Source organism: Ahaetulla prasina, chromosome 7 (assembly GCF_028640845.1).
Source record: "Ahaetulla prasina isolate Xishuangbanna chromosome 7, ASM2864084v1, whole genome shotgun sequence".
NCBI lineage: Eukaryota > Metazoa > Chordata > Lepidosauria > Squamata > Colubridae > Ahaetulla > Ahaetulla prasina.
The window spans coordinates 36,421,832-36,443,778 of NC_080545.1; the positions used below are offsets into that span (position 1 = coordinate 36,421,832).

At 40.9% G+C, this 21,947-nt stretch overlaps 1 protein-coding gene across 1 annotated transcript in view; it reads left to right on the forward strand.

Annotated features, from left to right (window-relative positions):
* DOCK4 (dedicator of cytokinesis 4) overlaps positions 1-21,947 on the forward strand; it is a 931,895-nt gene that overhangs the window by 774,726 nt on the left and 135,222 nt on the right. Inside the window, exons 34-36 of the mRNA XM_058189675.1 lie at positions 7,176-7,236; positions 11,686-11,779; positions 16,787-16,935. Coding sequence (XP_058045658.1) covers positions 7,176-7,236; positions 11,686-11,779; positions 16,787-16,935 — 304 coding nt within the window. The remainder of the gene's footprint in view (positions 1-7,175; positions 7,237-11,685; positions 11,780-16,786; positions 16,936-21,947) is intronic.

Genomic DNA, 21,947 nt, shown 5'->3' on the forward strand with positions numbered 1-21,947 from the left:
TCTTTAGTGAGAAGCCTCTGACATGCTACCCCCCCATAGGCCTACAGACTGTGCCATAGAAATCCTTCCGGGGGTGAAACTCCCAAAGCCAAAAGCTTACCCCATGTCACAAAAAGAACTGGGAGAACTACGGAACTTCATAGAAAAAAGTTTGGCTTGAGGTTTCATTCAATCAGGCAGGCCCTGGGTAGCAGCTCCGGTGATGTTCCAGGAAAAGAAAGATGGCACCTTTCGTCTCATAGTGGATTATAGGAATTTGAATGCGGTGTGCGTGGAAAACTTATATCCTATGCCACTCATGAAGGACATGCTGGCCCATATGGCAAAGGGGAAGTTTTTCATCAAATTGGACTTACGAGAAGCCTACTACAGAGTGCGTATAAAGGAAGGAGATGAGTGGAAAACTGCTTTCAATTGTCCCCTTGGCTGTTTCCAATTTCGAATACTCCCTTTTGGACTGCAAGGGGCCCCTGCAGTGTTCATGCAATTGATAAATGAAGTGCTCCATGAACATTTGCTTAATGGGGTTCTGGTTTATCTTAATGACATCCTTATCTACACAGAGACAATGGACGAACATGTGAAACTAGTAAGAGCAGTACTCAAAAAATTACTGGCGGCAGAGCTTTATGCAAAACTGTCTAAATGTGAATTTCATCAAACGAAAGTTGACTATTTGGGATACCGTATATCCTCTGAGGATTTGGAAATGGATCCTGCAAAGGCCCAAGCAGTACTAGAGTGGGCACCCCCTCACACCCGCAAACAGTTGCAGTTTCTTGGGTTTTGCCAATTTCTATCGCCAGTTCATTCCCTCGTTTGCAAACATTGCCCTGCCAATCACCAATCTCCTGAAAACAAAAGGAAACACAAAGCCCAAACCATCCTTAAAACTAGAATGGTCGATGGAGTGCCAAGCAGCTTTTGAAAAGTTTAAATGACTATTTGTGGCCGAACCTATCCTCAAGCACCCTGACATGGAGTCCCCATTCGTGGTTCAAGCGAATGCTAGTGATGTAGCAGTGGGGCCGTCCGTTCTACTCCAAAACAATGCTGAAGGGGAACTACAACTTTGTGTGTACACATCTCGGAAATTGACTGAAACAGAGATTGGCTATCTGGGAGAAAGAAGCATTTGTGGTTCACTGGGCTCTCCAAACGTGGAGACAATTCCTAGAGGGAGCTAAACACCCTTTCGAGATTTGGACTGATCACAAAAACTTAGAAGCCCTTAAAACACCCAGAAAACTGTCACCAACGCAAGCTCGATGGGCCCAATACTTTAACCGTTTTAACTTCTCCTTGCATTACATTCCAGGAGGAAAGAACTTCCTGGCAGATGCTCTTTCTCGGCTGCCTCAATACAATAGCACCCTCAATACAATAGCACTCTCATAGAAGGGGAACAACATTTTGAAGTAAAAGAAATCCTGGATTCTAGAAAACATAGAAATAAAGTCCAATATTTAGTAGCTTGGAAACACTTTCCTTTATCCCAGGCAGAATGGGTTTACAAAAAGAATGTTTGTGCCCCCAAAAAGTTAGCACGATTCTATGAAAAGTATCCTGATAAACCTTAACCTTTCTTTTCTTCTTTTCTAGGACTAACGTCCTTTTTGCAGGAGGGCCGAATGTCAGCCTCCACTTATTATTTTAAGTGTTTAGTTACATAGTAGGATGTTTAACTGTTTTATTACTTTGTTAAGTGTTTTATTGCTAGTTTGTTGTCATGCTAGATTAATGGGGGTTGTGGCTCTTTAAGCTTCGGCTGCCATTGAAAGGAGGAGAGAGAAGGAATTCAAACAGTCAGACGGGCGCGCTGGCATCAACGATCTTTGCATACCATACAGAAGAAGAACATTGGAAGAAGAACACCATGTGGTCCATGAGGGCAAAGACATTGGACTAGATCTGTTTGACCTTTGGAGGGAGGAGGGATGAATGAGGGGATATACATCTGTAAGTCACACCTACTCTCAGATCTTGCTTTCCTTAGCTATAATCAGACGTATCCAGTAAAAGTGCGTATCTCTATTACCATATGGAGTTGGGGGTTTCCTTTCTTGGGTATTGATCGGACACAAGCTGACAGTGTCTCTCTCCAATTCACAATTCCAATCAACAAACTAGGAAAATATCCATTTTATTTATTAAATCTACATTACCACTATTTGCCAATTTATCTTTTTCTTCTTAATTTTTGTTCCCCAAAGTTCAATTTAAAATCTGGTTCCAAGTCGAGTTTAAAAAGGGAAAAAAACTTCTGTTACAGGGTTTTGATTTTATAATTTCCTCTATTCTATTCCTTCAATGGTCAAAAAAGCATTTTAAAGATTTTTCCAATCTTCTCCACACCTATTATGGGTTTTTTCTTCTAGTATTTTAATTGTATTATAATTCAAAAGTCAAGTTTCGTTTCGGGCTTTAAAGCTTTAAACTTCCATTTTGTTCTTTCTTCATTCACTTCCCCCATTCCCACTGTTTCCTCGCCGGGGCATTTTAACAATTTAGAATTTTTTTTTAACCTGTGAACTGGCAATCACTCCCCCGGCATCAATACTCTGTCCAAATCACCACTCCTGCTCAAAAATTTGATCAAAAAGAGGAGATTGACGAGGAAGATGTGAAACATTACCTACACAAAGCAAATCTACCCCAGATTCCTGAAGATACCAAAAAGATGTTGGAAGGAAATATAACAATGATGGAACGAATGCAAGCGCTTAAAAAGCAAAAAAGTGGTAAAGCACCAGGCCCAGATGGGCTTCCAAGTTGAATATTATTTGACTTTTCAAGAACAATTGGATCTTCCATTACTAGAAGTAATGAACAAATTGATGCAAAAAGGGAAAATACCTGAGACCTGGACAGAGGCCTATATTACTCTTATCCCTAAAGAGGAGTCTGATCTTAAACAGATAAGAAATTATAGACCTATATCCCTGTTAAATTCGGATTATAAAATTTTTACTTCAATAGTTGCAGAACGTTGCAGAACGTCTGAAACGGTATTTGATTTATACATTCTGACCAAAATGGATTTCTGCCTAAAAGACACATTAGAAATAATATGAGAATAGTCTTGGACACTTTAGAATACTGTGAGGCCCATCCCAAGAAGCAGATGGCTCTAATTTTTTTGGACGCACAAAAAGCCTTCGATAACGTTAACTGATGTTTTATCTTCCTTCAATTGAAACAAATGGGTTTTGGTGAAATGTTCATTAAAGCAATAGAAACTATATACTGTAAACAATCAGCTAAGATTATGATAAACAGAGAACTGACTGAAGCGTTCCAAATAGAAAAAGGTACAAGACAAGGTTGCCCACTGTCACCGTTGCTGTTTATGTTAACTCTGGAAGTATTAAATAGAAATATTAGAGAGGATAGGGAGATAATTCGTAACTGGCTGACCAACCACACTCAACGTGTAGTCCTCAATGGAACTACATCCACGTGGAGGGAAGTATGCAGTGGAGTACCCCAAGGCTCTGTTTTAGGCCCAGTACTCTTCAACATCTTCATCAATGACTTGGACAAGGGGATAGATGGGGAACTCATCAAATTTGCAGATGACACCAAGCTGGCAGGAATAGCCAACACTCCAGAAAATAGGCTCAAGTTACAGAAATATCTTGACAGACTTGAACATTGGGCGCTATCTAACAAAATGAAATCCAACAGTGAAAAAAGCAAGGTTCTACATTTAGGCAAAAAAACCAAAATGCACAGGTACCGTATATGTGGTACCTTGCTCAATAGTAGTACCTGTGAGAGGGATCTTGGAGTCCTAATGGATAATCATTTAGATATGAGCCAGCAGTATGCAGCAGCTGCTAAAAAAGCCAACACAGTTCTGGGCTGCATAAACAGAGGGATAGAATCAAGATCACGTGAAGTGTTAGTGCCACTTTATAATGCCTTGGTAAGGCCACACTTGGAATATTGCATCCAATTTTGGTCGCCACGATGTAAAAAAGATGTTGAGACTCTAGAAAGAGTGCAGAGAAGAGCAACAAAGATGCTTAGGGGACTGGAGGCTAAAACATATGAAGAACGGTTGCAGGAACTGGGTATGTCTAGTTTAATAAAAAGAAGGACTAGGGGAGACATGATAGCAGTGTTCCAATATCTCAGGGGTTGCCACAAAGAAGAGGGAGTCAGGCTGCTCTCCAAAGCACCTGAGAGTAGAACAAGAAGCAATGGGTGGAAACTGATCAAGGAAAGAAGCAACTTAGAACTAAGGAGAAATTTTCTGACAGTTAGAACAAGTAATAAGTGGAACGACTTGCCTGCAGAAGTTGTGAATGCTCCAACACTGGAAATTTTTAAGAAAATGTTGGATAACCATCTGACTGAGATGGTGTAGGGTTTCCTGCCTGGGCAGGGGGTTGGACTAGAAGGCCTCCAAGGTCCCTTCCAACTCTGTTGTTATATTATAAAAGGTATGAAAATTAAGAGGGAAGAATACAAACTCCAAGCTTTTGCTGATGACCTGGTTTTTATTATAGAAGACCCATTAGAATCTATAAACTGCCTGATAGAAAGAGTAAATGAATTTGGGAAAGTAGCAGGATTGAAAATTAACAAAGATAAAACAAAAATTTTGACTAAGAATATGTTAATGAAGAAAAAATTGAGCTGGAAGAATGTTCAAAGATGCAGGTGGTAAATAAAGTTAAATACTTGGGGATATATTTGACTGCAAGGTGTAGCACATTGAAAGAGAATAATTATGGTAAACTCAAACAGATTTGCTAAATGGGAACACAACTGTCATTACTTGGAAGAATATCAACAATTAAGATGAATATACTACCTAGAATTTTGTACCTGTTTCAAACTATTCCAATTGAATTGAGTAGAGGATACTTCCTTGGAACTGAATAAAATAATGTTGAAGTATGTTTGGCAAGGGAGGAAAGCGAGGATAAAATTAAAATTATTGCAAGATAAGAGAGTGAGAGGTGGTTTTGGGCTACCTAATTGGGAATTACATTGGGTATTATCTATTGGGGCATTCTCATATTCAATAACATTTAGAAAAGAACATATTGTTAGATATAATGAACTGTTAAATGAAAAGGGTGAGTTAAAAGCTAAATCAGAATTAGAGGCAGATGGTATAATAATGAATTGGTTTTCTTATTTACAAATACAATCCAGATATGATAAAGATGTTAAAACAGAAGGCTTTTATAATAATATAACCGCTTTTGATAAGATTTTAACAGGTCCTGATGACAATCTGATTAAGAAACTGTATGGATATTTATTAGAAGAAAAACTGGGAGAAGAACAAGTCAAAGAGACTATGATTGCTTGGGGGAAGAATTTTGGTCATGGGATAGATTTAGATGCCTGGCAAAAACTCTTTATGTATAATTATAAAATGACAATGTCTACAGCATATAAAGAGAATTTGTATAAGATATTTTACAGGTGGCATTTGTCCCCAACAAGAATTGCGAGAATGTTTAAGGATAAATCCAAAAAATGTTGGAAGTGTCATCAGACACCTGGATCAAATCACCATATGTAGTGGACATGCATTGAAGTGAAAAGATATTGGACCTTATAAGATACACACGTGGTTGGACAAAATGATTAAAAGACACATAGACTTTAAGCCAGAAGTCTTTCTGTTGGGAATTATTCCTGAGATATATACTAGAGAAGTAAAATATTTGATTGTGAATATTATTACAGCAGCTAGGATTGTGTTTGCTAAAAATTGGAAAAATGAGAAATTACCTTTGCAAGATGAAATAATTAGGAAGATGATGGAATGCGCAGAGATGAGTAAATTGACACTTGAAATTAGAGACCAAGATGATAAGCAATATTACAAAATATGGGATTTAGATGGGAAAATATGTTAGAAAAGAAGATATATTTATGAAGAGATGTGTATTTTGAGATTGCATGAGAAGATATGTAAACACCTCTTCAGCATATTGAAATTGTTTGATGTGAATGATTTTTTTTTCTTTTTTTTGTTGTGGAAAAATAAAAAAAAATATTAAAAAAAAATTGGTCCAATTGCCCCAGCTTAATGGTGGCCGCTATGGCCCCCGCTGCTGAGTTGAAGAGTTTCCTCCAACCTCCTAGGAACTTGCCAGTTCCTCTTGGTCGTCTGAGGTGCCTCTCCTTCTTCTCCATCTCTACAAGATAGATCTGGTCTGAAGACCCCTCGACAGCAGTTTGTCAGCCCGGGATTTTGCGAGGTTCATCAGAGCCCACTATTTCAACTTTCATTCTCTCCCTTTCTTTTGCTATTTTCCTGTCAATTTCTACACTGTACATTGTACATCAAAGCAGTAATGTTCCATTTTATATAAAGTAATATAAAGCAAACAAGGAGAACATTCATCGTCCTCTAAAACCAAGAACTATTGGCCACAAAGTAATAAACATCTGAAGGACCTCAGAGCCTGCTTTGAATTTTGACTTGCTTTCATCCCTTTTCAATAGAGAGAGGGTCCTTACATAAAGCAGGCTTCATGGAGCTTTCGAGGACAGCTTCGATGTCCTCGATGGAACATATGGAGCAGGTGTCTGGCTGGGTAGTTGTCGAGGTTTCTCCCCAGCACTTGGCTTCCCCTTCCTCACTGCTTTGTTCAGACATTGTTGCAGGGTCCCATCAGTAGAGTGGAAATTAAGAGAGGGGAAAGTTTCCTCTCAGGGTTGACCATTATTGCAGAGCCTGCTTTATGTAAGGACCCTCTCTCTATTGAAAAGGGATGAAAGCAAGTCAAAATTCAAAGCAGGCTCTGAGGTCCCTCAGATGTTTATTACTTTGTGGCCAATAGTTCTTGGTTTTAGAGGACGATGAATGTTCTCCTTGTTCGCTTTATATTGCTTTATATAAAATGGCACATTACTGCTTTGATGTACAATGTACAGTGTAGAAATTGACAAGAAAATAGCAAAAGAAAGGGAGAGAATGAAAGTTGAAATATATAAGGAAAGAACGGATGATGAAAGAATGCAGCTACATATTCCTTTAGTTTTTAATTTTATTTTACATTTTATGGTATTAACATATACTTGAATCTGTAGTGTGTATGAATCTCTTAATAAAAGTTATCTTGATAAAATTATTTAATCTGAAGTGCATAAATAGATTTTCTGCATAATATTTCATTCAAAATGTTTTTTCCTTTGTACAGGGATTGCATGAAAATGGGAGAAGTGGATGGCAAAAAGATTGGATGTACTGTCAGCTTGTTGGTGTGTATCTCTTTGATTCTGGATATCTTGCGATTTCATATTTAAAATATCAAAGTTTAGTTGAAAAGCATATTTTTACAGCCTTCTTTCCAGACAGATTAAAAGTACAAATTCTACTGCATAAGTAATATACAGCAGTGAATTCAAAGCCTATTTTAAAAGAATAAAATATTTATGCTACATTGAATATATATTGATAGTTACCTAGTCAATGTTTTTGGAAGTATGTGGGAGGGGGGAATGCAAATCCAGGAAGAAGGGATATGTTAGAGCTTAGTATATTCTACTAGACTTTTCTAAAGGACGGAAATGAGAACAGAAATTATTCTATTAGCCAAACTTAATGTTTTTCAGAGAGCTTCATGGCTCTGCTGGGATCTGAGCCTGCTTTTCCCAATCCAATCCTAGTTCTACTTCAGTACTAACTGCTATATCACACTTTCCCTTAAATACATCAGTTATACTGTTACCGAGACACTTCTTATTTACTAAATTCAATTTAGTTAGATAATTTAATTAAATTTAATGTAATATACTATATTTAATTCCATGTAGGTTATTTTAAGTCACTGTTGGGCCTGAAGTTGATAATGTTTGATAAACTGTTTGTTGTCTGGATGAATATTTTGTTCAATTTTGTGCTTTGCTGGGTTCTACCACTAAATGTAAAAGTTTATAGGATAGGATAGGATATTAAAAATACACAAAAACAATCCTAAGAATAAATTATATTAAGTTCAAGAAGTTAAAGTATTATGTTTTATATACCTGCCAAACATACAATAGTGAAACAATAAAAGTTTTAGATTATTCAAGTACATGGGATTTTTAGGTGTCATATTGGTATCATAATGAGAGGTATCAGGCCAGGGTATATGGCATTTAGGAGTGGGGTCTTGCTGTAAAATCAACCAACTTTATACTGGAAACTAACAAATATTTTAAAACTTATAAATATGTAATAAATAAATTTACATGGAAGTAAGTCCAATTGAAATCAGTTGTTCTTATTTGAAATAGATATGAGGAAGATTTTTATAATGTAACAAACCTCATCTACACATACAAAATATTCATTGTTCTACCAATGTTCACCAATGTGAACAACCTATGCTAAGAGCTATTCGATTGCTGGCGACTCATAAATGCTGTGGCTAAACTGGAATGCCTTTGTTCATTTAAAAAAAAAAAGAGCAAGAAGAGGCTAGAAACATCCAAATTTGTGCCATTTATTTAAAGAGCCAAATAGTTGTCAATAGCAAGAGCTTGCCAGAGTCTCAATCCTTGGTGACATTTTAATTGCAGGGTATTTTTTCATCTAAGGCATGGACTCCAACTGCTGTTTTCTTTCATTATTCTTTTCAATATGGACTCAGCATTTGGTAAATACTTTACCTTCAATCTCAGATACCTTTGATTAGATTTTCCTAATGTAGAAGAACATAGGCATGACTTACAATCCTGTTTATCCCCTTGAAAGACAATTCCAATATTTTAGTTCATGAGATTAAAAGGAAAAAGTGCTAGCTTTAGCTTGCAGTATTCTTCTACAATTCTATTTTATTTAACAATATGTAATGTAATATTTTCTGACTATCAACAAGAATATATTTGATACATTGCAACGATGCTTGTGGCTCTCAGGGATCCTGCGTGAAAGTGGGTTTTCTGTAAATATTACAGGCTGAAGAGATGGGAAAATCAGAATAATATCTTTGGAATGATCACAGGGACAAATAACATACCAATGCACAATTCTATTTGACTTTAAATCTTATGATCCACTTCTATAATTACATTTCTATCTTTCTTTCTTTATATAGCTTAGTTCAAAAAGGCAAAGTTTTGTTTCAAGAGTTTTTAAAATATAATTTTAGCACAATTCCTTGTCTAAAAATAGCATTATTATTTAAAACAGCTATTTGTAATGGATAGAAATTGAGTCAAGGCTATAATGCTCAAAGTTTTAATTTAGTTATGGGTAGCACTTTGTTTAGAAATATGTTTTTCTGTGATGCCTCATTGATATATGCAAATCATTGTTAAGCAGATATTAAGTGAGGATAGAACAAACATAGATTTCAGTTGTTAGTTGGTATGCATGCATATGTGAATTAGTTATAAATGTGCTTCTAATCCAGAATGCAAAACAAACAAAGGAAATAGTAGAAAAATCCACAAGCAGGAGAGTTCATTTGTAAGGACTAACCTCTTGCCCCCTTCCTCTAAGCTTTCCTCTAAATGCTGTGGGTGGCAGAGGGAAACAGGAGCTTTTTTCTGCACAGAGCTTTTCAGATGAGACTTGGAGGAAAACATGGCCCATGGCTGTTAAATTTCGCTGTGCTGCGCCAAACGCTTTCCCATAAAGAGTGATGGAGAGAAACAGCTGCTGACCTGGAGAACACATGGACTGGAGCAGCTCTGTGCTCTCCACTGGCTGTTTCTTCCTCTTCATTAGTGCAGCACAGTGAAATGTAGCAGCCATGAGCTGCGCTTTCCTCCAAGTCAAATCCAAAAGGATCTGGCTGGGGAGGGGTGCCTCGATCTGCCAGCTCAGGGCAGAGAACTCAGCTGCAGCCCAGACGAGCTGAGGAACTGCACGGAGCCTCCTGTGTGTTGCACCTCTCTTCCAACCTTCGCCCAGGCCTCCATGCTGCCAGCGTCTCTCAAACCTGCCGCTGTTGGAGCCGCGACAGAGATGGGGGCAGCCCAGTAAACTGGGCACCCAAAAACGGTGTGGAGGTGCAGGTGAAGGCTGGGAGGGGGAGTGCAACATGGAGGAGGCTCCCCGCAGTTTCCTGGCTCATGGCTGCAGCTGAAGCTGCTGCCCTGAGCCGGTGGAGGCCGCGCAGGATGCGGCTGGGAGCGTGCTAACCTTGCCCTCCCCAAGTGCTGGACACTGCCATTGCCATCGCCCCTGGCCTGCCCGCTCTGGCTGCAACCATAGGGAAGGCCCGTCAGAGATGAGAAGGGGTGCTTTTCGGCCAGGAAGGGCAACGGAGGGAAAGCCAAGATGATCACTGCCACCCCACCACATCCTGCCCTGGATATGGGGCTGGAGTGTCAAAAAGTCCCAACAAATTTTGCCATTGTTTCAGTGGCTGTGGCTTGGTGGGGGGTCATGTGAGTGCCTGAGTGATATCAAGTTGGCCATGCCCACTCAGTCATCTCCCCGCCCCAGCCACACTCACAGAACCGGTAGTAAAAAAATTTAGAACCCACCTCTGGTTAAAGGTTATACAAAAAGACCAGGCAAGAAATAGGATACTTGGGAAATATAGGAAAGAGAATTAAATGTGACAAATCCAAATCCCACCCCTTCTTCTACCGAAGAATGGCAGATACATGGATCTGACATCATCCTAGTTACATTATGATTCTTATTTGAAAAATCCATCTCCTTACTAGGACTTACTAGAAAAGTTATACCTCACAGAGAGATGGAAATAAATCTATCATCACATGGTATGGTGATGGTATACCTGTTTCTAAGATCAGCAGAAGTTTTTTGTTACAAAAATTCCCCAAAAATCTATATAGGTTGTCTATTGCAAGAGCATTCAATTTGCTTAAAGCTGGAACATTGGCTTTAGTCTAAAACTGCAGTAAAATTGTCACAAAGCTGGACAAATTATTGTCCCTTGAATTCCCAATCATTTGGCACATTTTTTGAACCTAAATATTGGTTTTGCTTTTAAAAAATTGGTCAAGGGAGTGATAGGCATCTGACAATCTGTCTGCCTCTCGTTCAAATAGCCATTCTGCTCCTGAATTTAGATGGCATGATTTTGAAAGAGAAGGTTTTTTCTTTCCTTCCTTCCATAGGCTATTCTGTTCCCAATTCTACACTTTAAAAATGCTGACAAGCAAAGAAAAAAACAAACAAACAACAGCTCCACTACCTCTGATAATATCATTAGCGTGATTCTAGTTTGTGGGAATATGTTGTGAGGTTGTAATGCCTAAGCTTAGGAAAGTGGCCTATTTATCAATTAGGATTTGGATAAAACTTCTGAAATTTTTAAACATGTATTTTTATTCACTTTCTGAGTTTAATATATGTTATATACATGTGTCAGTCATACAATGTATTCCTTTCTTGCACAGAGGACATGTGGCACTATTCTGAAAGTGAGTGCCAGTTTTGGAAGTAGTTGCAATGAATTGTGGCTGTTCAGAAATAGCATCCACTTTTTGGATGGTGCAAAAGGGCTGCTATAATATAGAGAGGCTGAGGGGGTGGAGTGGCCAGCTCTCCTTCTCAAATGTGATCTCTGGTTCTTTGCTCTTCTTTTATATTTTTAAAATATAAAATAATTGCTTTAGATTTGTGAACAAAACATTCACATCCTTTTCAGAACAGAGAGCAGCAGAGCTAAGCTGAGTGATTTGTAGAATATAGTTATATTATCTATTCTAACGGTATTTCATAATTTGCTTCGGTTCCAGAATTTCTATAAAACAGAATTGAATAAAGAAGAGATGTACATTAGGTACATACATAAACTATATGATCTCCACCTAAAAGCACAAAACTTTACAGGTAAATATTTTTTTCATATAACCTGGACAAAATATATATTGTCTAAATGTATACCCTGTTTCCCGGAAAATAAGTCCAAGCATGATTTTTCAGGATGCTTGTAATATAAGCTGTACCCCCCAAAATAAGCCCCAGTTAAGCTTGTCAGTCAGATGGATGCATATAGTACCGTATTTTCCCCAAAATAAGACCTAATCATAAGCCCTAATGCGTCTTTTGGAGCAAAAATTAATATAAGACCCGGTCTTATTTTTGGGGAAACACGGTATTACCTAGATCTTCTCTGTTATTAGAAAATTTTGGTGATAATGTTTTATTCTATTATTAATCTCAGGAAGTGGGAGAAGCACGTTTTATTTTTCAGGTACCAAAATAACTTGATTGGATAAGACCAACCAATGGATACTGTAGATCATGGATGTCAAACTTGCAACATCATGTTGCCGTCACGTGACATTTTGTGATGTTTTGTCCCTTCGCAGAGCTGGGGTGGCCGTGGCCTCCATGTGATGCATCTGGCCCACAGGCCACCAGTTTGATACCCCTGCTGTTAATCATTATGATACTTATGACTGTAATGTAGCCTGCCCATTATGGTTGCAAGTTATGATGGTGATAGTCTTGCTTAATAACCCCAATCCCTCTTCTCCACATTGTGGTTGTTAAGCAGAGCATGGGTGCATCAGAGAGGGGGAAACCTTAGAAGACCTTGTTCTGGCTCAGGCCTGCACTTGCAGCACCTCCCCAGCTCACTTGATCACTTACCTTTTCAGTAGATCTCTTTTGAGAAGCAACCTTTCTACTGCAAGGCCTTTTTACACAGAAGCCATTTGGTGCTATTCTAGAAGTGAGTGCCAATTTTGGAAGTAATTGTAATGAACTGTGGCTGCTCAGGAATAGCATCCACTTCTTGGATGGTGCCAAAGGGCTGCTATTATATAGAGAGGCTGAGGGGGTAGAGTGCCCAGCTCTTCTTCCCAAACATGATCTCTGGTTCTTTGCTGTGCTCCTTGACCTCCCTATACTGTGGAGGCCATGTGGTGCCATCCCAGAAGCATAAATGTTGTGTAAAAGATGGCTATAATATTACTTTTACGAATCCTTACTGTAAATAAATATGTAAATATGAATGTTGCATTCAACTATCTCAGAAAAGAATATTTGGAGGGGGGGGATTTGCCTACCAGTTAAGCCCATGGAACCAAGAATGACATGAGGAGTTGCTTCTGAGTAGTTTTCTTATTATTGCTTGCCTATAGAAAGAAACCTTGCCAGACTAAAGCACCTATGTGCATAACTACCAGATATACCTTGTGTAATGCTACGAGGAGTTCACCTTTCTACATTTGTCTCTTTTCTTGCTGGGAAAGAGCCCTCCTTCATGTAATTCTGGCCTATGTTCCATTATACTATCCTCCATCTGCATTTAACATGTTATATTTTATTTATTTATTTATATATCAAACTTTTTAACTGCCCATCTCCCTCACCCATTTCCTTTCTCTTCCTGTTATCCCTATTTTGAGTAGTTCAGAAATGTTTGTATCTATTTTTCATTGATCATTACTGAAGCTCTACAAAATATGGCTAAGCTTAACTGTAGTCTATTTGAAACAAGCTGTTTTAAAACAGGTAATGAAACTGTTCTCCTTCTATAAGGAGATTTAGTGTTTGTTTTTTTATTTAACTAAATAAAGTTATTTATTTTATTTATTTTATTTTATTCAATTTTTATACCGCCCTTCTCCCGAAGGACTCAGGGCGGTGTACAGCCATGTAAAAGTCACAATATAAACATTAAAAGAAATTAAAACAAGCATATTATAAGGTGGCCGAATTTAAAACATTTAAAACATTAAAATATAAATAAACCCACTAAAATTTTAAGCCAGTCCCGCTTTAATAAATAGGTGCGTTTTCAGCTCACGGCGAAAGGTCCGAAGATCAGGCACTTGACGTAACCCAGGGGGAAGCTCGTTCCAGAGCGTAGGAGCTCCCACAGAGAAGGCCCTACCTCTGGGGGCCGCCAGCCGACATTGTTTGGCGGACGGCACCCTGAGAAGGCCCTCTCTGTGAGAGCGTACGGGTCGGTGGGAGGCAAAAGGTAACAGCAGGCGGTCCCGTAAGTACCCGGGTCCTAAGCCATGGAGCGCTTTAAAGGTGGTGACCAGAATCTTAAAGCGCACCCGGAAAACCACAGGAAGCCAGTGCAGACTGCGCAGGATTGGTGTTACATGGGAGCAATGAGTTGCTCCCACTATTACCCGCGCAGCTGCATTCTGGACTAACTGCAGCCTCCGGGTGCACTTCAAGGGCAGCCCCATGTAGAGAGCATTGCAATAATCCAAGCGGGAAGTGACGAGGGCATGAGTGACCGTGCATAAGGCATCCCAGTCAAGGAAGGGGCGCAACTGGCGCACCAAGCGTACTTGGTGGAAGGCCCTCTTGGAGACGGCCGCCAAATGATCGTCAAACGACAGCCGCCCATCCAAGAGGACACCCAGGTTGCGTACCCTCTCCGTCGGGGCCAATAACTCGCCCCCCCCCAGCCAGCTGCAGCTGCAGCTGACTGAACCGGGGTGCCGGCATCCACAGCCACTCCGTCTTGGAGGGATTGAGCTTGAGTCTGTTTCTCCCCATCCAGACCCGTACGGCTTCCAGACACCGGGACAGCACTTGACAACCGTTGGGGTGGTCCGGGGTGGAAAAGTACAGCTGCGTATCATCAGCGTACAGATGATAACTCACCCTGAAACCACTGATGACCTCACCCAGCGGCTTCATGTAGATGTTGAACAGGAGGGGCGATAGAATCGACCCCTGAGGTACCCCACAAGTGAGGCGCCTCGCGGTCGACCTATGCCCCCCCTGTCAACACCGTCGGTGACCGGTCGGAGAGATAGGAGGAGAACCACCGATAAACGGTGCCTCCCACTCCCAGTCCCTCCAACCGGTGCAGCAGGATACCATGGTCGATTGTATCGAACGCCGCTGAGAGATCTAATAGGACCAGGGCAGAGGAACAGCCCCTGTCCCTGGCCCTCCAGAGGTCATCCACCAACGCGACCAAAGCTGTCTCCGTACTGTGACCGGACCGGAAGCCGGACTGGAACGGGTCTAGATAGACAGCTTCATCCAGGTACTGGGGAAGCTGCCATGCCACCACACTCTCTACAACCTTCGCCACAAAGCGAAGGTTGGAGACTGGACGATAATTACCCAAAATAGCTGGGTCCAGGGAAGGCTTCTTGAGGAGGGGTCTCACCACCGCCTCTTTCAAGGCGGCGGGGAAAACCCCTTCCAACAACGAAGCATTTATAATTCCCTGGAGCCAGCCTCGTGTCACTTCCTGAGTAGCCAGCACCAGCCAGGAAGGACACGGGTCCAGTAAACATGTGGTTGCATGTAACCTTCCCAGCAACCTGTCCACGTCCTCGAGAGTCACAGACTCAAACTCATCCCAAACAACCTCAACAAGACGTGCCTCCGCCATCCCACTTGGATCATCGCAATTTTGGTCTAAACTATCCCGAAGCTGAACGATTTTATCGTATAGATAACTGTTAAACTCCTCACCACGTCCCTGTAGGGGGTCATCCCGCCCCTCCTGACGAAGGAGGGAGCGAGTCACCCGGAACAGGGCGGCTGGGCAGTTATCTGCCGATGCAATGAGGGTGGAAATGTAGGAACGTTTCACCTCCCTCATTGCCACTAGGTAGGTCTTAGTAAAAGACCTCACTAGTGTCCGATCAGCCTCGGAACGGCTAGACCTCCAGATGCTCTCTAGGCGTCTTCTCCGGCGTTTCATCTCCCTCAGCTCCTCAGAGAACCAAGGAGCCAATTGAGATCTACGCTGGGTCAGAGGCCGCAAAGGCACGACACGGTCCAAAGCCCCAGCCGCGGCCCGCTCCCAGGCCGCTACTAGTTCTTCAGTCATGCCGTGGGCAAGATCCTCAGGGAACGGCCCAAGCTCCGTCTGGAACCTCTCCGGGTCCATCAGGCGCCTGGGACGGAACCAACACATTGGCTCCGTCTCCCTGCAGTGGTTAGCGGCGGTCCGAAAGTCTAGGCGAAGGAGAAAATGATCTGACCATGACACCGGTTCTGTCACTAAATCTCCTAATTCCAGATCATTAATCCACTGTCCAGAGATAAAAATCAAGTCTAGCGTGCCTCCCCCCGTGTGTGTAGGGCCATCAGTTACTTGAATCATGTCCATGGCCGTCATGGAAGCCAGGAACTCCTGAGCTGCCGTTGACGAAAGCCGGCCGATGGCAAGTTGAAATCCCCCATGACCAGAAGTCTGGGAATCTCAACTGCCACCTCGGCAAGCACCTCCAGCAGCTCAGGTAGGGCTGTAGTCACGCAGCAAGGAGCCAGGTACGTGATCAACAGACCCATCTGATTCCTATGGCCCCACTTCACAAGGAGGGATTCACAGCCAGCTATCTGAGAACAGTGGACTCCCTCGGCTCTAGGCTTTCCTTAATCACAACCGCCACCCCCCCACCCCTACCTTGGGCCCTCGGCTGATGAAATGCACGGAAACCTGGTGGGCACAGTTCAACCAGGGGAACACCCCCCTCTGTGCCAAACCAGGTCTCCGTAATGCCCGTAAAGTCCGCGGACTCCCTCTGGATAAGATCGTGAATCAAGGGAGCCTTATTAACCACGGAGCGGGCATTGCACAGCATCAACCGAAGACCCAGGCTCTGAGGATCCTGACCATCCGGGGAACGAGTAAGGACTGAGGGGCCGGAGCACGTTAAATAAAATCAGAAGCAAAAGCATCTGGTCTCCTGCAGAAAAGAAGAAAAGGAGAGAAACCTGACTAGACAAAGCTTGTTTCATTCTCTTTACTTTATCCTAACATCTAAATGCAGTTGCAGTCTTAACATCAAGGAGCAAATTATCTAGTAACCTATCAATTATTTATGGAATGCATATTTTTCTGTTACTGTAAATATACATTAAAATTGTTTCATGTTTATTTGTAAAATTTGATAGAGGCTGCTTATACAATGTTGCTGTATGATGAACTGTTGGAATGGTCAGACAGACCATTGCGGGAATTCCTTAGCTACCCTATGCAGACAGAATGGCAGCGCAAAGAATGTCTTCATCTCACGATCATCCAGAATTTTGACAGGGGAAAAGTAAGAAAGTTTTGGCTGCTATTTTTCTTATTTGCTACTGCCTTCTTTTGAATATTAATTATTAATATTGCTTGAGGTACAGCATATTTGATATGCAAATTGCAGATACTCATATGAAATCTGAAGTTGGCTGTTTAGGGAAAATTTCCCATATTTCATTTAATATATATCTTTCAGATGGGTTCAAGTAGTTCAAATTGTTATAATGTTTTTTTAAATCAAGGATGATTCATCTTTGATCCAACATTTGTACCCACTGTGCCCTCTTGTATTGATTTATGACAGGGGTGAAATCTACTTACCTTCTTACTAGTTTGGAAGTGCATGTGCCATGCACGCACAGACCTTCTGTGCATGTGCACAGAAGGTAAAAAAACACATCACTACCGGATCACCAAACTACCGACCACGATCGCTACCGGATCGCATGATCCGGTCCTATCCAGGAGCATTTCACCCCTGATTTATGAGCTGTATTGTATATTTTTTAATTCTATGATGTTCTTAAAATGACAGGGTCTACATCAATAAAAACCAAGTATATTTCAGTTTTTATTATTTTAGCTAAAAAAAATTATGTTCAATTGTAATGTTAAAATATGAGGTTTTGATTATGGGTGTCAGCTTTGGAAGCCATACTAGGCCAGAAGCTTCCCTACTGCCACTTTCTCATGTGTGGGAAAGTAGGAGGGAGGATTTAGTAGATTAGACACAACAACATTTTTCCTGCTGGTCAAGGTCAGACTGGTCCTGCAGCTGGAGAAGGAGTGGTCGGAGTGATGTATCGAGATGGGACGGTTGGCGATTGGAGCATGTGATCGGCAGAGGAATTAGGAGTTGGGTTTGAAGTTTTGATTACTGAGGGAAAACCCGGATCTCTTCAGATTTGGATTTTCCCAGATGTGTCAGTTTACCTATCCTAGTAAAAGAACTTTGAAAGATGCCTGCTTCAGAGTTTTTACTTGGGGAGGGAGGTTTCTGGAACGCTGACAATGGATTTAATATATTTCTATTGGTTGTTTAATTTTTGCTGTATTCTAAGCTCCTAATGAATTAGGATAGAAGGAGTGACATATTATTTCTGCAAGGGGTTTGGGCTTTTTGTTTCTTGATGAGCAAAATTGATGCCAGTATGTACAATTTTATTTGGAATTACTTTGGAAACTAAACAGTCTTATACAAGCAATTCATAGTAAGTGTAAGGATTGCCTCTTCCTTTAGCTTAAGAAAGTGAAAACTCTTGAAATGGAGTATTTCAAAAAGAACCTTTTATTAAGCAGAAGTGACAGCAATGGATTCAAAGCAACGTCTGAATACCATTAGGCAAGATAAGTAGAATTAAAGACCTAGGCTTCCTGTTACAGTAAAAGTACACAATGAATCCTCTTTTTATTTCAATGATTTTGAATTCTGTTCATTCACAGATGAGTCCAAAATAGTTGTAAAGAGTCTGACAGAATTTTGCCACAGTCCTTCGGGATAAGGCTGATAAGCACCCACCTTTATCTTCCTTGACATGCTGCCAAGACCTAATTGGCAATTAACTTTGCAAGGCCACACAGAATACAGAGTTGAAATGGAGCTGCAGAAGTGAAACCAGCCAGCACAAACAACGTTGCTTCCTGCAAAGGCCCACATGCCTTTGCTCCTCCTTTATGTCTTATGGGAGGGGCCAATCATCTCCAAACCCTATTCCTGAGTCATCCCTTTTGTTTTAACTGTTATTGCCTTCTGGCAGCTCTGTGCATGCGCGTAGTGGAAACAGGCTCCCCCTGCTCTCCTGCCTCACTGATGTCCGACTCTGGAGGCTCTAGAGTCTGCACATAGCTCCCAGATGGCTCTGGCCCCATCTCTGCCTCTGACACATAGCCCTCGTCTGAGTCTTCCCCAGACTCCAGGACTGGCCCATGTTCCTCCCCAACCTCCTCACTGTCTCACTGTGCTGCCAGCTCTGCAGATCACCAGCGGACCTCAACATGGCTGTCATAAACATTTCCCGAAGGTAAGGAGATCTCAGGGCACTTCAGCACCAGGATCTAGGTTGTAAAATATCCGTTGACAGAGGCAATGCTGATAAATCGAATCCAGGACCCCCCTTCTCCCAGTTGAATGGCAGTATCACTTTTAGGGATCTGACATGCTGCTTCCTTAGAAAAAGAAAGGATCCACCTGTAAAAAGATATAAACAAAAAAAAAACCATTATAATATATTAACAAGGTTTGTTAGGGTATTGGGAGTGGAATTTTCTCAGTAAGGTAGTTAGGGCTCAGTTAGGGTAGTTAGGGTAGTTAGCCCTAACATGGTGTTTAGTGACCCATTCGTTTTGGGATGAGGGTAAATGTTTCCAAGTGACTAAGTATTGGATTTTCCCTCTGTGGATCTTAGAGTCAAGGATTTCCTTGATTTCAAAGTGTTGTTCACCTTCTATTATGATGGGAATAGGTGGTGTAGATGCAGGTGGTCTGAGTAACAAGATAACCTCTCATTTGAGTAAACTAATATGAAATATGGGGTGGACTTGCCTGAGTGTCTTTGGAAGTAGTTCAACTGTTATTGGATTGATGACCCTAGTGATAGGGAAAGGTCCAATGAAATTTGGCCCTAGTTTCTTGGATGGCTGTAATGATTTCAGGAATTTTGTAGATAAGTATACTCTATCTCTAAAATGGAAAGGTTTGGGATCCGTTCTTTTCATGTCAGCTTGAATTTTAAAAGCCTCTCTAGCTTTCTTTAAAGCTAATCTAACTACTGGCTATGTGTTTTGTAAAATATCCATCCACTCCTTAACTGAAGGGATAGTAGGTTCTTCTGTGGGTGCTTCAGGCATGGGGCTGAAATCCTGGCCTGTCACTACTCTAAAAGGGATAAAACCAGTACTTGAGTGTACAGAGTTATGAAATGCAACTTCAGCAAAAGGTAAAAGTTCAGACCAGTAATCCTGTTGAAAATTAATAAAACATCTTAGATATTGTTCTAGCACAAGTTCGTCCTCTCACAATTTCCATTAGTACACATGTGATGTGATGAGCTCAACCTCTGGGCAGAGCCAAGTAAGTCCAAAAATGCCCTCCAAAATTTGGAGGTGAATTGAACCCCTCTGTTGAAGATGATTCTTTGTGGAGCTCCATGGTAGACTTTAGGAGAAACCCTTCCATACTTCCACCTCTCACAATACTAGACAACACAGTATCAACAGTAGAAACCTTCAAATTTCTAGGTTCTATCATATCGCAAGATCTAAAATGGACAGCTAACATCAAAAACATCATCAAAAAAGGACAACAAAGAATGGTCTTTCTGCGCCAACTCAGAAAGCTCAAACTGCCCAAGGAGCTGCTGATCCAGTTCTACAGAGGAATTATTGAGTCTGTCATTTGCATCTCTATAACTGTCTGGTTTGGTTCTGCAACCCAACAAGAAAGACACAGACTTCAGAGGATAATTAGAACTGCAGAAAAAATAATTGCTACCAACCTGCCTTCCATTGAGGACCTGTATACTGCACGAGTCAAGAAGAGGGCCGTGAAAATATTTACAGATCCCTCACATCCTGGACATAAACTGTTTCAACTCCTACCCTCAAACAACGCTATAGAGCACTGCACACCAGAACAACTAGACACAAGAACAGTTTTTTCCCGAAGGCCATCACTCTGCTAAGCAAATAATTCCCTCAACAATGTCAAACTATTTACTAAATCTGCACTACTATTAATCTTCTCATCATTCCCATCACCAATTTCTTTCCACTTATTACTGTATGACTGTAACTTTGTTGCTGGTAATCCTTATGATTTATATTGATATTGATTGTTCCTGATTGCTTATTTGTACCCTATGTTTATCATTGTGTTGTATCATTAGGTGTTAAATTGTACCCTATGACCATCATTTGTGTTGTAAATGTTGTACCTTGATGAAGATATCTTTTCTTTTATGTACACTGAGAGCATATGCACCAAGACAAATTCCTTGTGTGTCCAATCACACTTGGCCAATAAAAATTCTATTCTATTCTATTCAGCCAATAAATGTGTATTAGGAATAATTTGGCTAAACTTTTAGCAGTTGTGACCTTTTGGCAAGGTATAAAATGTGCCTTTTTTGAAAACAGGTCTGTCACGACCCAAATGATAGTATTCCCCACACTTTCTGGCAGTTCTACAATAAAATTCATAGTAATCTCTCTCCAGGGCGCTGAAGGTTTGGCTATAAGAGTCATGGCATTTTCCCCTGATGTCTTTTTGCTGCTGCACAAATGGGGAATTTCTATGTCCTTTTTTAGTGATGGCCACCAAAATTGTCTTTTAATGAGGTGTAAAGTTTTCACAAAACCAAAATGTTCAGCTAATTTGGAATCGTGGCACCTTGCCATTAAACGTAGTCTTTGGCTAGCTGGAACATACAACTTTTCTCCCACCCAAACTAAGTCATCTTTCACCAGACAGCTGGAATTGTGGTTCAAAAACCATCGGTGGCCAATGCTTGTTTAAAAGTTTGGATGGTCTATCAATATTTCTTTTTTGGCCTGGGATCTGGTGATTACTTTAGCGGCCAGTTGATTGTTTTGTATATAGGTTTGATTATGTCTGACTTCGCACTATTGTATTGCGGTTTTCTGGATAGTGCATCTGCTAGAAAGTTTTTTCCCCCGGGGAGGTATTTGAGAGTAAAATCAAATAGTTTAAAGTACTGAGCCCATTGTACTTGTTTCAGGGAGAGTTTCCTTGGGGTCTTTAGGGCTTCTAAATTTTTATGATCAGTCCAGACCTCAAAAGGGATCTTACTCCCCTCTAGGAAATGCCTCCAAGTTAAAAGTGCCCAACAAACTGCATAAGCCTTTTCTCCCAAATGGCCCACCTTTGCTCAGTCTCATTCATCTTTTTGGATGTGTAAGTGCATGATTGTACTTGGTCTTGCTCATTTTTCTGAAGCAGGACCACCACTATTGCCACATCGCTGGCATCTGCTTGTATGATGAATGGTTTCTCTGTGTCCAGGTGTTTTATAA